This window comes from Melozone crissalis, unplaced genomic scaffold, assembly GCF_028551555.1.
Source record: "Melozone crissalis strain CALT ecotype California unplaced genomic scaffold, PUWL_Pcris_2 ptg000027l_1, whole genome shotgun sequence".
Taxonomy (NCBI): domain Eukaryota; kingdom Metazoa; phylum Chordata; class Aves; order Passeriformes; family Passerellidae; genus Melozone; species Melozone crissalis.
The window spans coordinates 43,393,940-43,416,609 of record NW_026535805.1 but is presented as its reverse complement, the minus strand read 5'-3'; the positions used below and the strand labels follow the sequence as shown (position 1 = coordinate 43,416,609).

The 22,670-nt window shown below is 39.5% G+C and overlaps 1 protein-coding gene across 1 annotated transcript in view; it reads right to left on the bottom strand.

The window, feature by feature from the left end:
* THEMIS (thymocyte selection associated) overlaps positions 1-22,670 on the bottom strand; it is a 70,717-nt gene that overhangs the window by 24,417 nt on the left and 23,630 nt on the right. The window contains exon 4 of the mRNA XM_054280359.1: positions 20,717-21,759. Within this exon, the coding sequence (XP_054136334.1) occupies positions 20,717-21,759 (1,043 nt within the window). The remainder of the gene's footprint in view (positions 1-20,716; positions 21,760-22,670) is intronic.

The following is a 22,670-nucleotide window of genomic DNA, read 5'->3' as shown; positions in this document are numbered from 1 at the left end:
TAAAATTGTAGGAAAATTGTACAGTAACTACAAGGTTATTATCAATCACTTTTAGCTCTGCAGTGGCACAGGAGAGAGGACAGATACTGTAATAGGCTCTCTGCTGAGTACTTTTCATTAATATTCTCTGTTTTCTTACAGCCTTGCACATCTCTTACTCCCAATGGTTACTTTTGTCTTGCTTGTGATAAAAGTAGGGAAGTCAGCCCAGGTTCAAGTAAATATATCAGGGTGTATGTTGCCTTTCCTCTTATGCACCAAAAGGTTTATTTAGTTATTTATTATTTGCTAGAAATATATCACAGGGACATTAAATAAAATCAAGATGTTTCTTTCTTTTTGTTTGGTAATTATTAGGTCACAGCCCTAAGTGGAAGACAAAGCTAAACTGAAGGTCCATAGCAGATTTCTGATGTAGGCAGGTGTTCCTTTACTGAACATGGTAACTTTAGAGAGGCATAAAATAAAGAGGCCAACTCAAATCCCAGTCTTAAACAGTTGATCAGATTTAGCAGTTAATGAATGCATAGAGACAAGAATGGAACCACAATCTTTTTCACTGCTGTGAAAGAGGCTTTATCAATTAAAATCAATTTATTAATGGTTGCAAAGTAATTTAAAGGTTCAAAGCAGTAGTACAGAAGAGTAGGCTTTACTTTTTGCTAAAACAGTTTCTTTTGCCCATCTCAATTTTTTTCTTTTCAAAATTACTTCTTTAAAAACATTTATCTCACACCTGACCAAAATTGTTCAGGCAGTCCTCTGATTTCAGCTCTCTCATAGTCATGGTAGAATTCAATGTTTTGGGCTGGGAAACATTAACATATTTTGGTACAAAAGAACATCAAGGATTTTGTTCCAGAGTAGAGCTAAGTACAGTAGTCAACTGCCATAGCATTTATTCTTACCTGCATAAATTTTATTTTTCCACTATAAAGGGAGGAAGAGGAGGGAATTCCTGGAGAGTAAGGTGGCAAATTTATTCTGGTTGTCAGTACAAAAGTGGGTGTCATTCAAGAAAGAGCTGGCTGGTGATGATCTCCAACTACTTCAGAATAATTTTGCAAAACTCATACCTAACATTATTTCACAAGGCTATTTATCACAGAACTTCTTCCTAAGACTTGATGGAGATGTATAGGGACACATTACAAATTCATGACAACTACATCCTTAAAAAGTACTGTGGTTGCTGTGAATTCATTTTGTAGGCTGACTGTTTGACAAACTTTGCATCTGGGATCTCATTCTATTATTTTTTGTTAAAAGTTACAGAGAAAAAGTTCTGCCCAGAGATTTAGTTCAGGAGAAAACAGGTCTGCTAGCCAAGAAGCCTCACCACAAACCTGCTGAGTGACTGCAGGCAAGTCGTCTGCTGTCTATTCCCTCTGACATGTGTTCTCCACCTATTTAGAACATAAGGACGTCTGCTGGGATTACCACTCACTGCGTGTTTCTGCAGGGCTCAGAGACCTCAAGACCCTCATTCCACACGGCCCTCTAGGTGATGAGATGACTATAAGTATCTGTGAAATGGATTTTTACCATCACAACGTTTCCTAGTGGAATTTTATCTCATCCAAATATCCTGCTTTTATTTTCCAGCCATCAACTAAGGCAAGTCCCCAGGTGTGAGAAGGCAGCTCCAGCTGCCTAGGAACTGAAGCTATGGAGGGCTGCAAGTATTAAATCCCTCCCCAGGATTCTTATAGCTGGCAGCAGCCTTTTGTTCCCATTTCTTTTCATATTACCCTTACATAGTTCTCTTGTACAGCCAATAGTAATATGAAAAATGTGGGGAAAAAATCAAGCTTGCCTTAGTCTTGACAAAACAGGCCCATGCACACATCACAAATATTGATATATTTATAAAATATATTTTGAACAGAATGATGGAACCATTCTAAATGAAGCAGAGGTCTGAAGTCAGAAAACGTCCCCAAAGATATGATTAAGGGTACGAAATTCAATTGATTTGCATATACCTAGCTAATAAAGAAAATCATCTCCAATAACCAACTCGTTTATCAAAAAAAGGCATCTTTACATAAACGTGCTCATCAGAACCCCAATATCCTAAACCCACTGAAAAAAATGTAAACCTGATTCCTCAAAACAAAGAGCTGTCTTTAGTGAAGGTTCACCCTGTACTCGGGTCACCACGACAATAATTACCAAGCCACTCACAGAGTTATCTGAGACACCAAGGGGCCCTGCCTTGCACAAAATAGGAAGCAGAATGCAGTACAGTGTCCCAGAGTGTATTCCACAGGGCCATAAGGCAGGTAAGCATTGATGAATATAGAGTTTAAATGGCAGGCACAGAAGCAAATGCTGGTAAGCAATTGGATCAGTTCATAGCTTGTCTCACTACCCATAGTGTCTTTTCAGGCCTCATAAGTTTTCTATTTCAGTTACATCAACTATAACACCAGCCTTAACCTTGATACAGGCTATTTTGGCAGATTTATTTTTTTCCTCCCCAGATGGCAAGCTTTTTCAGCAAGGTTCCTCTCTTCTTCACTGTTTGCAAACAAGGTAGCACTCTCATGTTTAGAAACATTTACATATGTTCACAGCTGCCCTGCTGACTTCAAAATAATTTTGTCATAAGAAAAGGCTAATGTGTGGCATCAGAGCTGGAGGAGAGCTACATGGAAGCATGCCTCAGGTACCACTAAGGCAAATAGTCCAGCAAATATTGCAGAGAAAATTGACTGCTGAATACAGAACACAGCCTTTATGAAAGTACTAACAGGTGGCTTGAAAAGTAGAAGCACATGACCTGTCTTAATCTCATGGTTCCTCTGAAATTAAGTGCCCCATTAATGGTTACATGTCCAGTGTGCAGGTGGGACTGCTGTCAAATCCATCACTATTCAGTCAAAACCCCAGGGTGAAATTCTGTGCTGCGCAACAAGAAAATATTACAGCTGAGGAAGAAGGAGCTTTGATGGCTTAAAACATCCAACTTTCAGCTGTCCCAGGAGCTATAGCTGGCATTGAGCTGTTTTGTGCGCTACCACCCCATTTTTTACCAAGGCCCTTCAGAACAGAGGAAACACTGCAATGAAGTACAGGAGCTGCTGTCCAAGGAAGTATTTGTTTCAGTCAGATGTTGTGAAGAAGGCATGCTCAGTAGAGGAGAGATGGGAGATAGAAGAGAGAACAAAATTAGGGAACTGAAGAGCAGCTGTTCAAATTAACTCATTGCATCTGTCTAAAGTCATACAAAATGATATAATTTCACCCAGGAGCAAACCTTCCAAATGGCAATTTATTTTCTAGAAATAATTTAATGGCATGCAACTACTTGAGTGCTGGTACTTTACATACAAATAAAAATGGCAAATCTTTGCACTTCAGTGTTGTCATCTAAATTAGGCTTTTGAGACCAAGTCCTCTGTGGGTATAAATTAGCATAGTTCTACTAATGCTAGAGGAATTATTTATGCACCAGAAGGGGAAATAGTATAGGGAAAAGACATTTTTTGACTATAAAACACTAGCTCGGTCCTGATTGTTTTTATTTAAATTATTAATCCTCTGGGCATCTCCAGTGAATAGATTTTACAACATTTGTAGATCTGGAGAATGCATATATAGATACATGAATTGATAGGACAAGCCTTTAAGCTCTCAAAAAGATGAAGCACAGGGTTCAACCATGTAGGACAAGGGAAATCTATAACCAAGGTTTCTAGGCAGCTTATGCAAAACTCCTGCAATTTTGGCTTTAAAGGACACAATTGCCAACAGGGAAAAGCGTTGTAAAAAATCGATATTCTCACATTTAAAGAAAAAAAAATCCTTTACTATAAAATATTGTCAGGGCCAGTGTATTCTTTGAACTTCCTGTTCCCTTGGTGGAGAACTTTCTAAAGAGAAGAAGCAAGCAGTGGAGCAAGTTCCTCCCACCGCTGGTATGTGCCATTGGTATCCACATATGGGATGTAATCCTCTGCAAGAATGTATATCAGTCACAAAACAGTAGCAAAAATTCAGCTTTTTTTAATAATGAGATTTAAATCCTTGTCCAAAAAAAAATTAAAATGGTGCAAGTTTCAGATAGAAGGCCTCTGAACTCTCAGAGAAGAGAACCCAAAACACAACACAGCAAATCTCAGGACTCAGTCACATGGCTGCATTCAGCATTGCCTTGGAGCCAAAGCATTTGTTCTTTATTGCAACTGGCTGTGATCCCTTCAGACAGAGGGACTACCACTGGGCTATTCATCCTTCTGTGGTATATTGATGGCACCTCAAAGGTGATACAATATTGTTTTGTAGGTTTAGGGGTTTTTTCTTTTCTTTTTCTTCTCAGGAGACATTGGGTAATGGTACTTACTTGCTGATGTGCATCAAGACTCTTGTGAAGTGTTCCTTGGGAATGTAGGAAAGCCAACAATTGTGCTCCTATTTTCACATCTCTAATTGCATTTATTTCAAAGTAGTGCTGATGCATTCTCTCTTCTTAGAGACTATATCCAAATGGACCCCCAAAAGCCAATAAAATAAAAAAAATGAAGGTGGTGTTAAAAATGCACATTAAACTATTTAAGAGGAAAAGATTTGTGATAGTAGGAGGCTAGGCTCTGAACAGAGGTAAAGCAAGGGCTTTGTGCTCTGAACTACTACTGAATATGCTTTACTAGGAACATTTTACTCATTAGTTATGTTCGGCAAGTAGAATGACTGCAATGTTTATCCAGAATGTTGAATTTATTAAATGAGGATTTTATATCACCCCTTTTATTATAAAGTGTAGAACATAAGTGGTTAAAAAAAAATTACAGATGGATAAGATGAATATGGCATTTATAATTAGACTAGGCAGTAGCAAACAAAATTCTAATGTGAAAAGCTGTGCTTTTTATGGGTTTGATTTCTTTCTTTGAAAGACTAGGGTTGGCATCTTCCCTCAATTGAACAAGCTTTTAAATGTAATGAAAATAGATGCATTAAAATGCTCTTAGTGGTTGTATTTCAGTATTTTAGTTAGACTTCAAACAAGTTTTTCTTGTCCAAGATTACCTGTCTTTAAACTATGATTATATCAGGCAAATTATTAGAAGAAAAACATTTATTATGTTTTGGGAAAGGGCTCTCAATATTGGTATAGTGTATTTTAAAACACAATTCTCTATAAATTCAATCTATTCACATATATCTGCCAGATGAAAGAGAAATATTAGTGAACTAAATATCTAAAAGTAAAATGAAAGAAAAAGAAATTTACTTTATTGCTCCTATTAATGAAAATATGAACCCTGTGAGATTAGTAGGTGGGGATACACTTATTAAATACAGATGAAATAAAAAGAATTTTAGAACAAAATTATTCTGTGGATGATTTAATTTATCTGCCATTGAAAATTATCTAGGACAAAAGTTTAATACAGTGAGATGCTTGTGTAATAAGCGTGAATAAAATGGATTCATAAAATTCAAAAAGAGGAGGAAAGCTAAAAAATTGTGTGCTTCTGTCATGCTACATTATCAATATACAGTGAGGAGGGAGAGGGAAAGGGAGAGGGAGAGGAAGATGGAGAGAGAGAAGGAGAGCATCTGTTTGATGAAGCAACCTTGTATGCATGGAGCAGGATTTTAGCACATTTTTGCAGTTTATGTACCAGTAAGGAAAGGAAAGCCACAACACATGTATGTGTTTTCTTTCCTGAAATGGAAGCTGAACAGGCACATTCATGTGTGCGGTGTTTCAGTAAACAGGAATGAAAATTTATGGCAGAACTACAAATCATATGCTTTTCTGCCAATGTATATGGATTTTCCACGTGCAAATGTAACTAAACTTTTCTTTTTCACAATAAAGGTATTTAAAACTTACTGCAATTGTTGCAATTTTTTAAAAAATCAAGACTTTACCTCTTCATCAGTGTGGAGGCCCTGGGGGGCATCCCCTAAGTTACACCTCACTGGCTCCTTCCCCTGTTCCTATGTCTATCAGCAGTAAAGGTGAAGACTTCAGAAATCCCCATTTTTCGTCTTGTAGTAAGGAAGGCATGGGGCATGCTCTGGGATTAGACTGTCAAAATAAACAGTTTTCATCTTTGTAACTTATAGTGTGTGCATATTTGCAGAGGGCAAAGGACAGTCTTCCACAATTTCAAGACATCAAACAAAGAATCAACCTCTAACCAAGTACAACCTGTTTTAAATAAAGGTTTGAAGAAAAATCTGTGACTGTTGCCTTTGACAGGTCAGTGCTTCTTATGTCTCTGAAATGTGTATGGATCTTCTCACCTCTTGGACCTCTGGGTGCCTCTGGGTCCTATTACAAACAATGCTACAAAAGCAAAGTGGTGGATGAAAACAAGACCCTGTTAGAGATGCCAGAATCCAGAGTGCCCTTCAATTACTGGCACTGCAAGAGCTGTGGAAACAGGAGGACTACCTTGCACTTGAATTCTTACTTAATCTCCTTGTCCAGAAAGAATGTGCATGACAATAATTAGCTTTACTGAGAAAAACAAATTGCAAAAAACCAAAATTTGCCCAGCCATATTATGTAATTCAATTAATGTTTTATTTATACAGATTTTCCTGAATGTATTTCTACTCCAGTAGGAATGAAATGTGCACAACAGAGAAGCATGGATCCTCAGACTGTTATCTTGAGGATTGATTTGTAAATTAAATTGTGTTTGTGCCTGTTTCTATGAAGGAATGAACTTCATCTTTGATATGCACATGGCCAAATTTCTAGACTCAATGAGATTCCTGAACAACGCTAAGAGACTGGCACATGCTACATTCCTGGGGAACCCAAAAAGGCAAACTCTAGAGCACTTTGTAGGCTAGGGATGAAAACAGTTGTCTGAGAATGTTAGTTTTTCTCTAGGCTATAGGTTTCTGGATGACACCTAAGCCTCAGCCTTCCTTGCCAAAGCATTTCCTTCTGAACCAGGGCTGCGCCTCTTCCCTCAGAACTTGTACCTGCACAACTTTGCAGAGTCCAAGCCAACATACCCATGGCCCCAGGGTTTCACTGGAGCTGCTGATGGGTGTTGTGTGTACTGGCAACCATAATATGGTGATCCTTTCCCTACACAATGCACTAATTACAGTCCTATTGTGAAAAACAAGTCTATCATTCACTTTGGGTTAATTGCTGTGCCACTGGTGGAGTTCAGCTCCAGATCAAGGCACAAAAATGTACATAACTACGTGTATCCATCTGCATGTTTCACATGTCCTTGCTCTGATTACAGTCAGGAAACCTCCACAATGCAGTTAAAAAGTGCATCCAGCTAACCACAGTGTGTCTACTTGGCTCTCTAGGCACCACTGAGAGTAGAGACCAGAGTTGAAACGTACACGTAGAGGTGTAGCTCACATCTCTAACATGTGGCTACCTAAGCAAAGGCACGTCTCTCTGTGGCCCTGCTGTACCAGGCCATCCACCACTGCAGCAGGCTGGCCCAGCTTTGAAGAGACACTCATGCCATTTTGCTCTTCCCAAACAAATATTGCAAATTCAGACTTCTTGGAAGTAGTTTCAATTCCATTAAAGCAAACGGAGATGTATTTCCCTAAACCATGCCCACACATGTCCCAAGAGGGCCATCTATCCCAGTCCAGACATTTTAAGACAGGACACAAGCATCAAAATGAACACACAGCAGAGGAGCTGGGCAAACAGCAGAGCAGTCAAAAGTGTGCTCATAGCATGAGTTTCAGAAAGGAAATTGCTTAGCACTGCCTAATGACTGAAGTCAGCTAGAAAAGCCAAATGCTCTGTCAGGAGTCTTCATGCCAGAGAGGAGGTTTTGTGGTTACATCTGAATGACATGACGTGTTGAGAGAAAACCAAGCACGGCATTTTGGTTAGGGGTGCATACAATGTATATGCACATAAAACATTTTTAAAGTATTTTTTAAATCAACAAATTAGTTCCTCAGACTGTCATGTTATTACAATTGTTCTGTACCTGCAAACTGGGCGAGAAGCTGCATTTACATTTGAAAATTGCAAATACAAATTGCATTTGTACATCTGAAAATATATTTACATTTGATAAAGTTATGAAAAATATGATGGCAGTGCTTGGCAATGTGTCTTTTGAAATAAGCTGGAAGAGCCCATTAATTTGAAGTTGTTAGCATAATGGTTTATGCCATTAGGTATCAAATCTCCTTTTGTAATTACAGAAGAGATCACAGCCAACAAATAACAAAATTGTGTTTAGGTGCTCAGGAAAAACAAATTAGTTTAATCTACAGTCCACAGACATTTGAGAGCCATATGTTACTGTTGCCTTTGTTATTTTTGAAAGCTGCTATGATTTATTACTCTAAACATATAGCGACAAATTGAAAACATGGATTAAAATGTCTCCTACTTGACCTTTTCAGAGCTATTCCATGAATATAAATATTTATTTTATGAATTCAACAGCTGCTGATCAAGTTATATATTTTGAAAAGTATTCTTTGAATTATTATTCCACCATTCAAATTACATAGTTCCACGATAGATTTTGTAGGCATTTTATGCTAACAGGCACCTTATAAACCATTGTATAACCCTCATGAACTCACACTGCATGAGTGGTTGTAGAAGCATATGATTGTGTGTAACGTGGTGATCTTTGCACTGTAACAATACAAGAAATCCCCTCTGGCATCAACTCTTCACCTGAAACAAATCTTAACTGCTATTTCTTCATTCAGAAATGAGAAATCAGTCAGCTATTGTGAATAAAATAGGAATGCATAACAACAAAACCAAAACAAGCAGTTTCCACTTTCCCTTGGATTTTTATTCCTATTCACATTTATACCACTTTCATTCTTAGCCTTGCCCTTATTTCTCTCAAGCACTGCAATCTCAGTGAGGAGCTGAATTGTTTTCACTTGGCACAAAGCAAAATAAAAGATAGAGCTAAGCTGCAGTGATTGAAGACAAATAATAAAAGAAGTATATTGTCCCAATGCAGCTACTAAATTCTGTGGATTACAGCCTATTCTCTCATCTGTGCCTCTTCTAGTTGGGCCATGGAGGGAGAAAAGATTACTTAATTTCTTTTCAGTGTGCATGTCTGCTGTGGGATCAAGCACACAAGCAGTGAGTCCTTACACTCATGCAAAGAATTCCTGAGGTTATCAGAATTTTTTTCCCCTTGTCCTGCAAGGCAGTGAAAACAGTCTGGTGTCTCTATGCTAGTTAGTATTATACTACTCATTAGAAAATTACTCTAAATTCCCATTTATTGTAACTACTGGCTTACCAATGAACCAGAACACGTTGTGGGAGTTCTTGTTTCAGCTGCCCTAGAAAAGAGATTTCTAGAAACCTTTCTTTTTAAAATTTGAGTCTAAGGTTTACTTATCCTGTATTTTCCATGTCCTCAATGGGTTGTGACCTGCACAGAATGCCCTTACCTCCCTCTGTTACACCCACAAAATCGGGGCCTCCAATATGCAATTTACAGATTTAGCCCACAGAGTGTCTTCCAAATGACATTTATCAGAAATGCTTTTCCAAGTGCTTTCAGCCTCAGCCTGAATATTCCTCTGCTTTGATAATCACTTTGGATGCTTTTGCTTCTATCTCTGGCCTTGTTTATAAAGATATTGTGGAGTAAGTTAGGGAATGAATTTACAGCTCCTTGCCACTAACTCTCTCTGTAAACACCTCTACAGCACACTATACTGCCTAGGTTGGAAGCAACTTAATCTCCTCTCAATGCCACATGAAATATCTAATACTTTCTGCAAACTGAGTAACCACAAAAGAGGGCATGCAGGAAACTAAATTAGCTGTAAATTCACAGCTGAACATGCTACTTTCTGTAGAAAAGCAATCTATTTCAGTTATTTCTTTGCAACTAGGTCATGGTGATGATACACCAGCATCCCTGAGAATAAGTTCCATTTGCTCTTCCTGCTTTCACTTTCACTGTCATGACTGTAGAGCTGGTGTCTAGTCAGTGAGAGAATCTTATTATAGTAACATCCAAATGTGACACACAGCAAGGATTAAACTGTTATCCAACTTGCAAATGCATAAGCAGACTCCCTGGAAACAGAATTCAGGCTGATATTTTCATTTTCAAACCTATATTTTTCTCCATCTGAGCAGTCAATGGAGCATCTTCCTTTCTAAGTAAGATCCAATTATAATGAGAGCTTGGATTGACAGGAAACATTATTATAACTGAATGAGCTGTCAAATCCATGATTAATAAGGGTTTTCATTTAGGTTCAACAATAGCAGCGTTAGAATACTGCCATATTATTATTCAATAACTCATAGCATTCATAAGAAGGTTTATTTTCTGTTTCAGAGCGTAGACTGAGATGTTTCACATTCGTATGGGCAGAAGTGGTTTCAATATTTCATGAGATGATTTTATCTCTATTTTTTTCTGAAGATGCAAACTAATGAAAAACCTCATGCAAAATCTAAGCTCGCTGTTTGAGGATTTAGTTTCTGTTTTCCTTCTAACTCCCATGTTTTTGCATCCATATTCTTATTGCTTGAACCATAAGAACAGAGAGGTAATATGAATAGTGTAGGAGGTTGATACCCTGGGTTTTCACAGCATCAAATGTTGGTGATATGGAGTAAAAGTAGGAGGCAAACCAAGACCTCTCTGGTTTGTGTGTTCAGTGAGGTGCAAAGAACAGGTGGAGAGCAGATATTTCATGTTAGCCACCATGTATGTATGCATTCAGCTGTGTCAAAGAGAGCAGAATTTTTTTACATAACACTGCTTTCCACTTTTATATAAGAGACAATGAGGGCAGGATTGCTATGAATTAAGATATCCACAAGGGGAAAAGAACATTTTTAAAAAGAGAAGTGCTCACCTTCAGCCTTACTGTAACAAAAATGCAATTCCCTTCATCCTACATAAATTCTGCTTTCCCATCCCATTTCACAGTTTGATAGAATGTAACTGGATATTCTGTTTTTCTCTTTCACTAGTTCTCAATTTCACCTTCCTAGCTTAGTTCCTTAATCTGCTCTTCTACCCAAATGGAGGTGCTGCTCCATCATTGCAAGTAGTATAAATGATGTGTCAGGCTGATTTCAAAAAATAACCTTTTAGCCCAGCATTTATTTAAACATCATCAGTTATGTCTGACTACTTTTTATATACACGTATGATGTATCAATATAAGATACAGATGTATAGATATATAGAGATAGAGAGCTAGCTAGATAGATAGATGTAACCTGTACTGTAGCTATCTCTTTCCTCATTTTCTTCCCTAGCTGACACCTTTTGTACTTGCACAAACTAATCATTAACATGCAAATCTTAGTTTAATGTTATCATCTGCCAAAGTCCCACAAGCTGGGGAAATTTATGGAGGCATTATAAGAAATGTCTGACTTTCCATCCATAACTCTCCTTGTCTTGAAACCAACTGCTACCTTCTGTAAGCCAGTGGGTGAAGACAAGGCTAAAGACACCAGATAGACCGCAGCAGATGCAGAAGGCAAGCACAAAGACCTGTGTCTACTATTAGAATAAACTATGAAGTGGTTAACAAAAGACTGAACCTTCAAAGGTGTTAGTGAGCCTCAGGGTTCACACCTTGCTATGCTATAAGTTCTTAAATAAGTCATTCTTTCTTGTTTCTTCCTCTTTCACATTCTTCAGAATCCATCTGTCCTAGACAACTGTCACTTGTTTTTGCGCCTCTCTTGGCGATTAACTTCCAGCTAAAAACTTTAAATAAGGCTAAAATGTACTAATCTCCAGTAATTCCATTGTTGATATTATTTTTATGATAATATCAGTGTTGCTATTGCAGTAGTCAATGCACAAAGTACTTCATAGATAGAAAAATCATTCTTGTCTATACAAATATCCCAGATGTGAAAATGAATCATCGTGTCCCATTTCACAGGCAGAGGAGACAGCTACATGAACAAGTTGCCACCTAGTAAATGAGCATGGATTTACAGCTCATTTAACACTCCATGGCAACTGTCTGCGTGGTTACTGCTCCCGAGTAAATGCGAGGCAGCTCTGACCCTTACTGAAAGTGAGGCAATGTATCTTGCATTTACCTGAGCTTTAAGCCTCCCTATAAAGTAACTAATGAGCTGTAAATCCACAATCCCTCTTCACACCTGGCAGTTTCTTCATGTATCTGGAGGCAATGACGTTTTTGTGATTTGCCTGTGGTCACTGAAGCAGCATTTACAGAAGTGGCAATGTAAGCCAGACCTACTGAGCTCCTGTGAACTCCTCTCCTCATATGGCCAGAATTTTCTTGTAGAGCTACTGTTCAATTTCTTGGCACATTTCCCTTCAAATGACAGTAATTCACAAGCAAACTGAACCACTTTTTCCTCATTAATACTGCAGAACATGCATTTACCACTTATGCAAAACAGATGGATCCCTAAAAGTACCTTCCAGATAGGGTTTCTTCATTTCACACATAAAATATTTACTTTTTCAAAGACTCTTAAATTTAAAGTGTAAAAATGATGCTTTGGGAATAGCTTTATCCTAGCTTATTAAACATATTTCAACTCTAGGTTATTTAGAGTCCAAACTAAAGCAGGGTTCATCACCAGTGTTTTCCATCAAGGTGGTCCATGACACACCACAAACTAGCAAAGAGCTCTCTTTATTTTCCTTTTTTTTTCCCCCCAGTGACTCCTACTAAGTGACATTCTACTTAGACTCCATCACACTAGTTCAGGTTGACCACTGATACAAGCCACTGCCTACAGTCATTGCAAGCCTGGGATCACAGCTCTGGTTTTTCAGTCGCACTACAGGAATCACAACGGACTTGAATACTCTGCATTTTTACTCTTCTTGTTATTCTGTATTAAAAAAAAAGAAAAAAGAAAAGGAAATCTGAACCACTATGTCACAACACACTGCCATGACATCTATTTACTAGTAAAATTGTTTTGTGTTCTGAGGCAAAACAAGACCAAAATGTTGTTAAATATCTTGAAAAATTTCAGTGTAAATTATACACCTCTGCACATAAAGAAAAAAAACTAATTGTGGTGGAGACAATAAATACATTATTTTTTAGCCCTTAAAAGCTCCCTCATCATATTTTTTTATGCCGTGTCTATGGACTAACACATTCAAAAAGTAAAGAAGGAAAGCCCAGGGCTTGGACAGTCTTTACAAATTTTAATGGATTTGATGAGTGCCTCCACAGCACTCTCTGCTTCTTGATAATCACTCAATTCCTCACTGCAAGGACTCTCTGAAAAATGTGAACCATGGCTACAGGTGTTTTAGGATGTGACCCTGCTGTCACACTGACAGCAACTTTCTCATTTCTTGTCATGGGGTATATATTTCACAGCATAATCCCAACCTTCTTGGATGTTTTCATTACCAGAATGCTCAGCTGACAGTACTGCCAAATCTTGAATTTCATGAAAGAATGCATAATGTGAATGAGCAATGTCAGTGCTGTCCCTAACACTGTATGTATGTACACATACAACACTTAAGTGACTTTAGTGAAGCTCCTTCTTTTTCTTTTTTTCCCCATAGTTTTTTAGGAGTGACTCTATCAACACTAGTTGATTGCACGGTGCCTGGAAAACATCACTGGACTTCACTTCAAGCTGTGCCAACTATCTCTTTCCACACAGTTCCCAGGTCTAATCTGGTGGTTAGAGCACCCCAAGACCCATTCCCAAAAATAAGGAGTCCAAAGGTTTGCCAGCAGGGATAGCAGCCTGTCACTGTGATATTTTATGAAAAATCCCTTTGCCAGGATTTCTTCTCCTGGGAAGCGGGGAAGCTTCAGCTTCTCCCTGTTTTGCTGCTCTGGAATGTGATTTGGAGAACTGTTTACCCAGCATGTGAATTGTTTTAATTTAAGGACCAATCCCAGTCCAGCTGTGTTGGGACTCAGGTCAGTCACGGGTTTTTATTATTCATTCTTGTCTAGCCTTCTGCATCCTTTCTCTTTCTTTCGTATAGTTTTAGTATATAATTTCTTTTAATATAATATCATAAAATAATAAATCAGCCTTCTGAGAACTTGGAGTCACATTCTCATCTCTCACCTCGTCCTGGGGACCCGCACAACACCACACCACCAGCCACCCCAGGCTAGCTGGCCTCCAGAGCCCAGGAAAGTTCCTGAAGGCGTTTGTTTGAGCAGGGATGGAGTCAGAGAGCCTGGGAGTGCCCAGAGCCCTGGGAGCTGGCTCTGTGGCATCCTGGGGAGCTGCCTGCCTGGTCACTGCTGCTGCTGCAGACAGGCATTGCACGAATACGGGGCCTGTGCTTCCTGCTGGAAATTTGCTGGGCTTTAGATTATCTCTGGACATTTTAAACTGGAAAAATCTTCAGTGATTTCCAAATAAAAGTTCAAAACACAGTCCATAACAGCTAGTGCATCAAAAGTTAGCTATCCACAAACCTAATTTTCCAATTTTCTTGCTGTGAGGAGAGGGACAAACACTAAAAGGCAGCCTGCAGATCAGCTTTGTGTGAAGTAAGGCTTCTTGGAACCCCAGCTGAAAAAAAAGACATTTCCATTCCCCAACTCCCCAAATTCTATTTTTGGAGAGTTATTCTGCTGCAGTGGTTCCTCAAATTTTAGATTTACTCTTCCAGCGTTTTTTGTCCTGCTTCAGAATTATACATAATTATATGATCTTTTTATGCTGTGTGTTTTATTATGTTATGTGCTTTCTGTGAGACAGGCAAAAAAATGTGCCAGCCAGTTCTTTTCTTACTGACATCAATGGCTTTTGGCTCATGCATTCTGTTCAGGATTTTCCTTCTTATCAAGGGTTCCATATTTTCATCTGGTTCAATTTTTTATTTCTTCTGGGCATCCTCTTTTTTTTTTATATTTCTTTTCTCTTTGTTCTCCAAGTAATTCATTTTTAGTTCTAAATTGAGCAATTTGCTTTTAACCAGTTGGCATTTTCATCAGTCAGCATATCCAAATGTTCATCTGTACCTTCCTTAGTTCCATATACTATATCAACATTTCCTGTATCACTAATGCCTTTCTGCAGTGAGACTTACACCTCTGATTGCCCTGCTGTTTCTTCAGGCAATTATGTACTGTCTGTCCTTCTGGCAAGCACACTGATATCTTCCCCTCTGTATTTGGGATTTGAGACTAACATCAAACCACAGTAAGTGCCTACTGCAGACTTGACGATTCTCTGTGGAAATTTTAAGCTTTCAGTATTTTTTAAAAGGAAAAGAGAATACTGAGAATATCAGGAAAACTCCATTAGCTTGGGCTTTAAGGTTTCCAGTTCCTCTAACCCCTTCCAGTTGCTTCATTCAGAGTCCATAGGGCACCCAGCAGTCCTGGTCTCCAACCAGCACTGCTTGGTTTCTTCTACAGAAAGCCCCAGGAGATGAAATGGGATGGCACATGTGTAGACTTCAGCCTATGATAGTATGAGGATGTGGATAGGCTTTCCAGAAAATGGTCACAGACCCTCAGATCCAACACAGCTACAACGATCTCTGCATCAATGTAAAATCCTTTAGCTTGGACTGTCCAGCCAACAAGAAAATCAAAGTTCTTGACACCTGTTGGCACCTACATGCTGCTTTCCCCTAAGATCCTAGCAGGAGACCGATCCTGTGCTGAGGTTTGGAATGCATGCTGCTGGGGAAGGCAACAAAAGCCTGTGTGTAACCTGAGATGTGCCTGCAGCTCCCACTCTTTGTGCCTGTGACCTTGGCTCCAGCTCACTGCGTGAGAGAAGAGCAAGAAGAGGAGACGTGTTGGGAAGAAGCTAGGACAGGAAAAGGCAAGCCTGTTGAAAGCAGTACAGGGGACTGGGGAACCAATATCATATAGGTTAGGGATGGGGTGAAAGGCACATGAGAAGTGCAGCATGGGGGCACTCAAACACATGGGTCTGGGGGAAATCAGGCATGTCTGTCACAGGATGGGTTTTAGGAGGGAAGGAACCCACAGCACACTGCGGACGTGGCTCTTGGAGAAGTGAGAAGCTTCAGCACAAGGACTTGGAGGGAATTGGGGTCTGATTCACCAGGTGAGGCTGTGGTGGGGATAGGATTTTGAGACACTTTAGGAAATTGGCCACAATGACAGTATGGGGTGGTCCTCAGTTTGCAGAGATGTAGTGCCAGCCTTCACATGTTATTTACAAAGCTACTGGAAAATGATAGGGATAAACAATAGCTAGGATGTGGAGAAAGAGGGGGAAAGAGAGGGTGCAAAGTGAGATTCCAGGGAGTGGGAAGCATCCTCTTCTGTGGGGACATGACAAAAGAGAGGAAGAGGAAGCACAGATGCAGTGTGTGCAACCACAGTTCCGCACCTGTCAGAGAGAAACCCTCCTCCTTATGTTTGCATGTGCACATTTCTGCATCCACTAATGAACCGCTTTTTTCTTCCTCATTTCTAGAGCCAAAAGATTGTTAATTCCTGAAGTCTGTTCTTACTTATTCTTTCCTGGCTGTCCAGTGTGCATTTTCTAGTACGTTTTTGTTTAGGAAGGTTAGTTTCTTGCTACACAGCAGAAATATTTGTGTTAAATCTACTCTATAAAGGAGCCAAAAATGTGAAAAATGCTCTGGAAGCAGAAAAGAAATACTTATGAGGAAGGAAAGGAGACAGTACAGGAAAACTCATTTGCTGAGAAATGCAGCTTATGTCTTATCAACTTAATTCCAGATAAGTCCTCATTTTGCTGTGAAGACAGATGCGATAAATATGTTAATGGCAGATTTCGATAGCTCAGTTTGTAGAACTGCAAAGCCAGATGGAAGTGATAATTTTTCTTTCATTTTAATTTTGAAATAAAAAGCAAGAAAGCAAGAAAGTTCTTGGTATCTTAGCACTGTAATGACTTTTGAAAGGATAATGGACCTTAGCACAAAATGACGATTAACTATCATGCCCTGATGCCCCTATTCTATTAAATTCCAGTTTCCTTGGCTGGAATTCTCTCGGCTTTCTTGCCAGAGATGAGCAGATTACTGCTTGTGAGTGACTTTTCCAGTTCCACATTCATAAAGTTATTCAGCAGCAATCCAGCTGGTGGATATTTTACTGATTCTACTGTTGCTCAGGTTAGATACATGACTAAGCAGACCATTGATAGCAGCATTGGATGAAGCTAACCTCTCTTACTTCTTTTTCAGGGGTGAAATGCTGCCTTTTTTGTCCCTTAAGCAGTGCCTTATGGTCTTAGGAGAACAAGGCTAAATTGTGGCTTTCCATGCGTTGATTAAGATTCCATTTTGCAATACTCGGTGTGGACCCTTTGCTTCCATTTAATACAAAAGCACTGAGGGACATAGATTAACATCTTCTTAAATGTTTAGGATATTTACTGCTTCAACTGATAGGCAAAGAGAAAGCTAGAAAACATTTTGCTGCTTGAATCCTCTTGAAGGGAAGGAAACAGTGGGTTTCCAAGCTGGTGAAAATGAAAATTTTAGAAAACTATTTACAAGGAAGTTATTAAGTGAAAATTTGGTTCGTCATATTTGCAGTGATCTTTCTAATGTGTGATAAATCTGTGATAAAGTATAAGATTATTTTCATCATTCAATACAAGCTATTTTTTATTCACTTGTTTAGTTTACATGCATTTTCTTGGGGGCTGTCTTTTTTAATTCAATTAGCAAGTAATACAAAATTGCAAACATATGTGGTCTGGATGTTTCTTTCACAAACAAAATGTTCGTATGAGAGGGAAAGGGAAGGTCTGTGCAGTTCTGTGGAGGGGAGAGGAGAGATCCCAGGTTCTGGAAGTGAAAGCTGTATCAGCAGAAGCTGAGCCAACTTATGTTAGCTCCAACTTATGTTCTCCCTGTGAAGAGACTGGGCAGAGTGCTTAGTTAATGCAACCGTATCATGTCTGAGAATTTATCTGCTGTCTCTGGACTTTGCTGTACTGTGCAGACATCCGTGTCTCTGCAGCATTGCCCCTTGCACACAAGCAGAGGCAGTTCTCACTCTCATCTGAGGTTCCAGTCCACACTGGATGCCAATCTCATCCAAGCCAGTGATGCACATGACCAAAAGTATGCAGTGAAGCATGCAGCCCTGCTCTTGGGCCCAGAGTTTCCTTACCAAGGTCAGAGAACAGCAGGAAGAGACAGCTGGAGCCTCTCTGCCCCCACAGCCCTGCTGCAAGCTGAGGCAATCAAAGCTGTAGCTAAAGGTGACCCATGCTTGCAGATAATCCTCAGGTATTGGCAAAAACCAGGCAGATCTTAGTCTTCTGTGGACCCATGCAGCAGCAACAGCAGCATTTTATCCTGGAGCTCCAAACCAAGCAGAGCTTCCCAGCTGATGTGCAAGGAAACCATTCACCACTATCCAGCAAGCAGCCAGAACTACCCAAGAACCAGGCAGGGAGCTGCGTGCAGGAGGAGTGTGGCAACTCATGCAGCACTGAAGCTTATCCCATGCTGCCACCTTGTCAGGCTTAAGTTCAGCTCATTAGGATGCTCATCTGTTATTTATGCAAATAAGCCTATGCATAGTCACAAAATATGCAAAGATGGCTATTTATCAGTTTGTCACAGTTTCTGACTTTCTGAACCCTCAGACATTCCTGATACATTTAAAAAGAAAACACAATGTCCCCTAGCACTGCACAGGGGCCAAGGCAGAGCCTAGCTGCTACCATCCACATCGTCTCAGAGGACTCAAGGTGCTCAGGATAGAAAAGATACTGCATTCTGTGTGACTTTAAACACAGTATGTTACAGCTCAGGATGTTTAATCTAGTGAATAAAGGATCTCTACTTGTTTCACCTTCCCAGGGGAGGAGATTTACAATATGCATAACTCCAAGCATTCTGACTGCAGTTTATTATTTATTGATGAAAGGCTCCTGCCCCTCAAAAAATTAAAAAGTGTCTTCTGCAACAGTATTTAAATTATCTCCTTTGTCTGGACAGTTGCAGTCTAAGGTTGCTCTCACTCATGAATGTGCAAAAGAACCTCAGCTCATCCCTCCCCTACCCTTACTGCTCTCTTCTCACTTTAGGCAAATATTATCTTCTGCATGAGCCTGATCAGGAGTCAGAATCCACCTGCTTTTCTGCACACACAGCCATCAGTAACTGCAGGAGGTTGGAGTCCTTCTGACAAGGGTACAAATTGACCAGAACCAGCTTTAGGGAATTTTCCCTCAGTTCTTTACCCCTGGCCAGTACCAGGATGATGGCTTGCCTGTGAGCTCCATGGACAAGTTTCTCATGTATTCTTCCTTGCACAACAGGATGTCTTATTTAAGCTGCTTAATGTTCATTGTAAAAATTAGAAGAAAAGACCTGTCTGCAGTAAAGACAGGACAAAATGACACATCTTTTTTTGGTAGTATCCTTATCTTAGGGAGCGACCTTATCCATTCTATTCTCCTATAGACTGTTGTAACCATGTCTCAGGTTCTATGTGGAGCTTTGGGCCTGCATGTGGTCTTGGAATTGAGGAAAGAGAGAAGGAACACCTCCAGCAGGCAAAGAGGCTACTCACAAACACTGCCCTATCAGAGGCTACAATTCAACTTCAGTTTCATACCAACACACAAAAATATATCTCCCTCTGAATCCCCCAAAATAAAATAACATGACTTACACTTTATTTAAAGCATAGCAATCACAACACAGGGTGCTTAGTCCACCCTGGCATCAGGATGATGATCTCACCAGGAGAGAGAATGGTAAGAGCAAGAGCAGGAAAACTTGTGGGTTCAGATAAAGATGGCTTAATAAATGAAGGAAAGAGGGGGAAAATAAAACTCAAAGCAGAGATGAAAAGGCAGTCTCTCACCACCTCCCACAAGCAGACTGCTGTCCAACCAGTCTCTGGGTTATGGTTGCCTTCCTAGGCAAATCACCCCCTCAGTTTTTATTGCTGAACACAGCATTATGTCTCATGGAATATCCCTTTAGTCAACTGGGGTCAGCTCCCCCATCTATGTCCTCTCCCAACCTCTTGGCCAACCCCAATGAACTTCCTTGGGGAAGCCTGGGAAATCAAGAAGGCCTTGAAACTGTGGGTGCATGGCTGTAAAACAGCCAAAAGATTGGTGTGTAATGAGCCCTGAATAAATCTAAAATCCAAAAAATACTTCACAGACTGATGTGAAGAAAATCAACTGCACCTCAGCCAGAACCAACACAAAGATTAATGAACAAATGCATTGCCTTAGTTAGTTAAACATCAAGAAAATTGTCCTGGATGGGGCACTTCTTTTTAATATCAGCTTCTATTCTAAAATAACTGCTTTTTTTTTTTTTTTTTTTTTTTTTTTTTAATTTCAAACCTATTTCCCACTTGGGTGAGTGCAAAACAATGAATTAGAAAATTTCCATACAACCTGTCTCTCTGTGAATTTAATTCCACAATTTCCAGCTGAGCAAAATTATCTTTACATCACAAAAACATATGCTTCCCCTTAATAAGGATTTAAATACAGGCACTTCAAATCCCTCCCTTCACTTTTACAATGGTGCAGTAAAGGATTATCCATGCAAAATTATACAGCCAAGATTTCTGCTGTGAGTCGGCATGGTTCCGTTGTTTTTCATGGATCAATTAACACACACTGGAGATTTTAGCCATTCCTGTCTGTAATTGCTAATTTGCCCATTACAGGGAGTTGAGAGCCATCTGTGTACGTGGCATAAGGATGCAACAGTGAAATGAAGACACTAAACCCACAGAACATGACCTGTGGTTGTAAGACATGCAAAGACAAGATGGGACACCTTACCTTTGGAGCCTGCAGTACCTCAGACACATCTTGCTTAGGTGCTGCAAAAGTAGGTGGTGGTGCTGTTGTTGGCTTTTTGGGAGGCCTGGGTGGTGGATGGAGGGTTAGGTTTTCATATCTTCTCAACATATAGTATTCCTCTTCGCTGACCTCTTCCACTGTTGTCCTCGTCACAGGCGGTGCAACTGTCTGGACATTTTTGTTGAGCAAATGGACCAACATGTGTAAGCGATACACAGGGATCTCCCAGCTCTCCACTGGACTGCTGGCACTACTGATCAGCAAGTAGGAGTCTGTGATTTCTTCTTCAAACTGCAGACCAGGAGCAGCAGCCAAGGCATCCTTCTCAATGGAAAGGTCCCTGACGGAGACTTTGACATTAAAAGGCAAATGGAATTCTTTGCAAATCTCAGAGAGTTGGTACTGTTTCTTGTCGTGAACCACTTCCACAAAGCCACCTTCCATGTACATAGGGAGGAGCACTTTTTTATATGAGTCACTTAGTATTTGCTCACAAGCTAAAACATCTATGAGTTTCTTTCCTCCCTCATATAGAACTTCACTAGTCTGGCATTGCTGAACTAGAAATTGATCTCCAACTGAAACAGAAAAAAGCTCTTTATGAGGGGAAGTAAAGGCTTTAGTTGCTACAACATGAAGGTGTTCTTTTTCATTTCTCACTATCTCTAAGTCATAGGCAGTTGGAAACTCCCGAGGTCTTCTCTTGAACTTTCCTTTGTAGCTCATAGGGATTAAATAATGTCTTTTGGAGGAATCACTTCTCATCTCAGAGGCTAGGACTCTTGCTGCCTGGTACTTTTTGTAGATGACAATCTCTTTCCCTGTAGACAATAAGTTATAAGGTTTTTGGTTTCCTGAAGGCCCTTCCATTATCTGAGCAACCATAGGAAATTCTTTGCTTGTTCTCTCAAATATATCTTCCAAAGAAAGTGGCTGAAGGAAAGAGCTAATATCATAATGGTCTGTTACATCCTTGACCTCAACATCCAGATCTGAGAGGATATGAATTATGTCCTTTCGAACTGAAAAGAAAAAGAAATATATTGGGTTTTGTTTTTGAGCTGACATTGAAATAAAATACACATCATGTTGGCCAGATACCAAAAGTACCTTCCCTGAGGCATGCATGTCCATGTGTAAATGAGCACTACTAACCGGGCCAGCCAAAGTCTAATTGTTGTAATTTGAGAGATATGGTAATCAGATATGCATGAGACCACACAAATGAAGAGAGACAATAAGGTGTGCAAGTGAACGCAAAGTTTGAGAAAAAGAAAAGGCTAGTTCACTATTTCCCCCACAATACCTCCAAGTTCAATCAGTTGTTTTTCTTCTCAAACTATTGGGTGCAAGCTGTATTTTTATTCTTTTACTTCATAGTGGTTTAGAATTTCTCTAAAGAAATGAGTGGGGAAACATTTTTAATAAATAAATAGCATTTGGATCCATTAATAAAATGTTGCTGCTATAGTCAGACTGGGAGAAAAAAGGTATTTTGATATTTATAAGAATAATTAAAACATCTGTAATTACTAGGAAATAATATGACTTAATAAAATGGCAAAGCCTTTGTAGAAACTAAGAGTAAGTTATTTTTATGAATTAAGACATTTTAATATTATGTTCCTCTCTGGAACTGTTGCATCTTTTTCTGCCTCACCTGCTTTTATTCATTATCAGAACTGAGTGAGTGAATTTAACAACCTGACAGGGAACAACAGCTCTTTTACCACAACTGAAATTGCAAAATTTTGAATGCAAAAACTTCCAAGAACAAAGCTGACTATGTAATTAAGGCTTGTTTAAGAATTTGGCTCCAAGTCAGTGACACCACAGATCGCTGACCACGGCAGTAAAATTTAACAAGCAAATAATATTTAATGACTCTCTTCAATAAGATTCATTCTGCATAGACCTACACAAAGGGATTGTG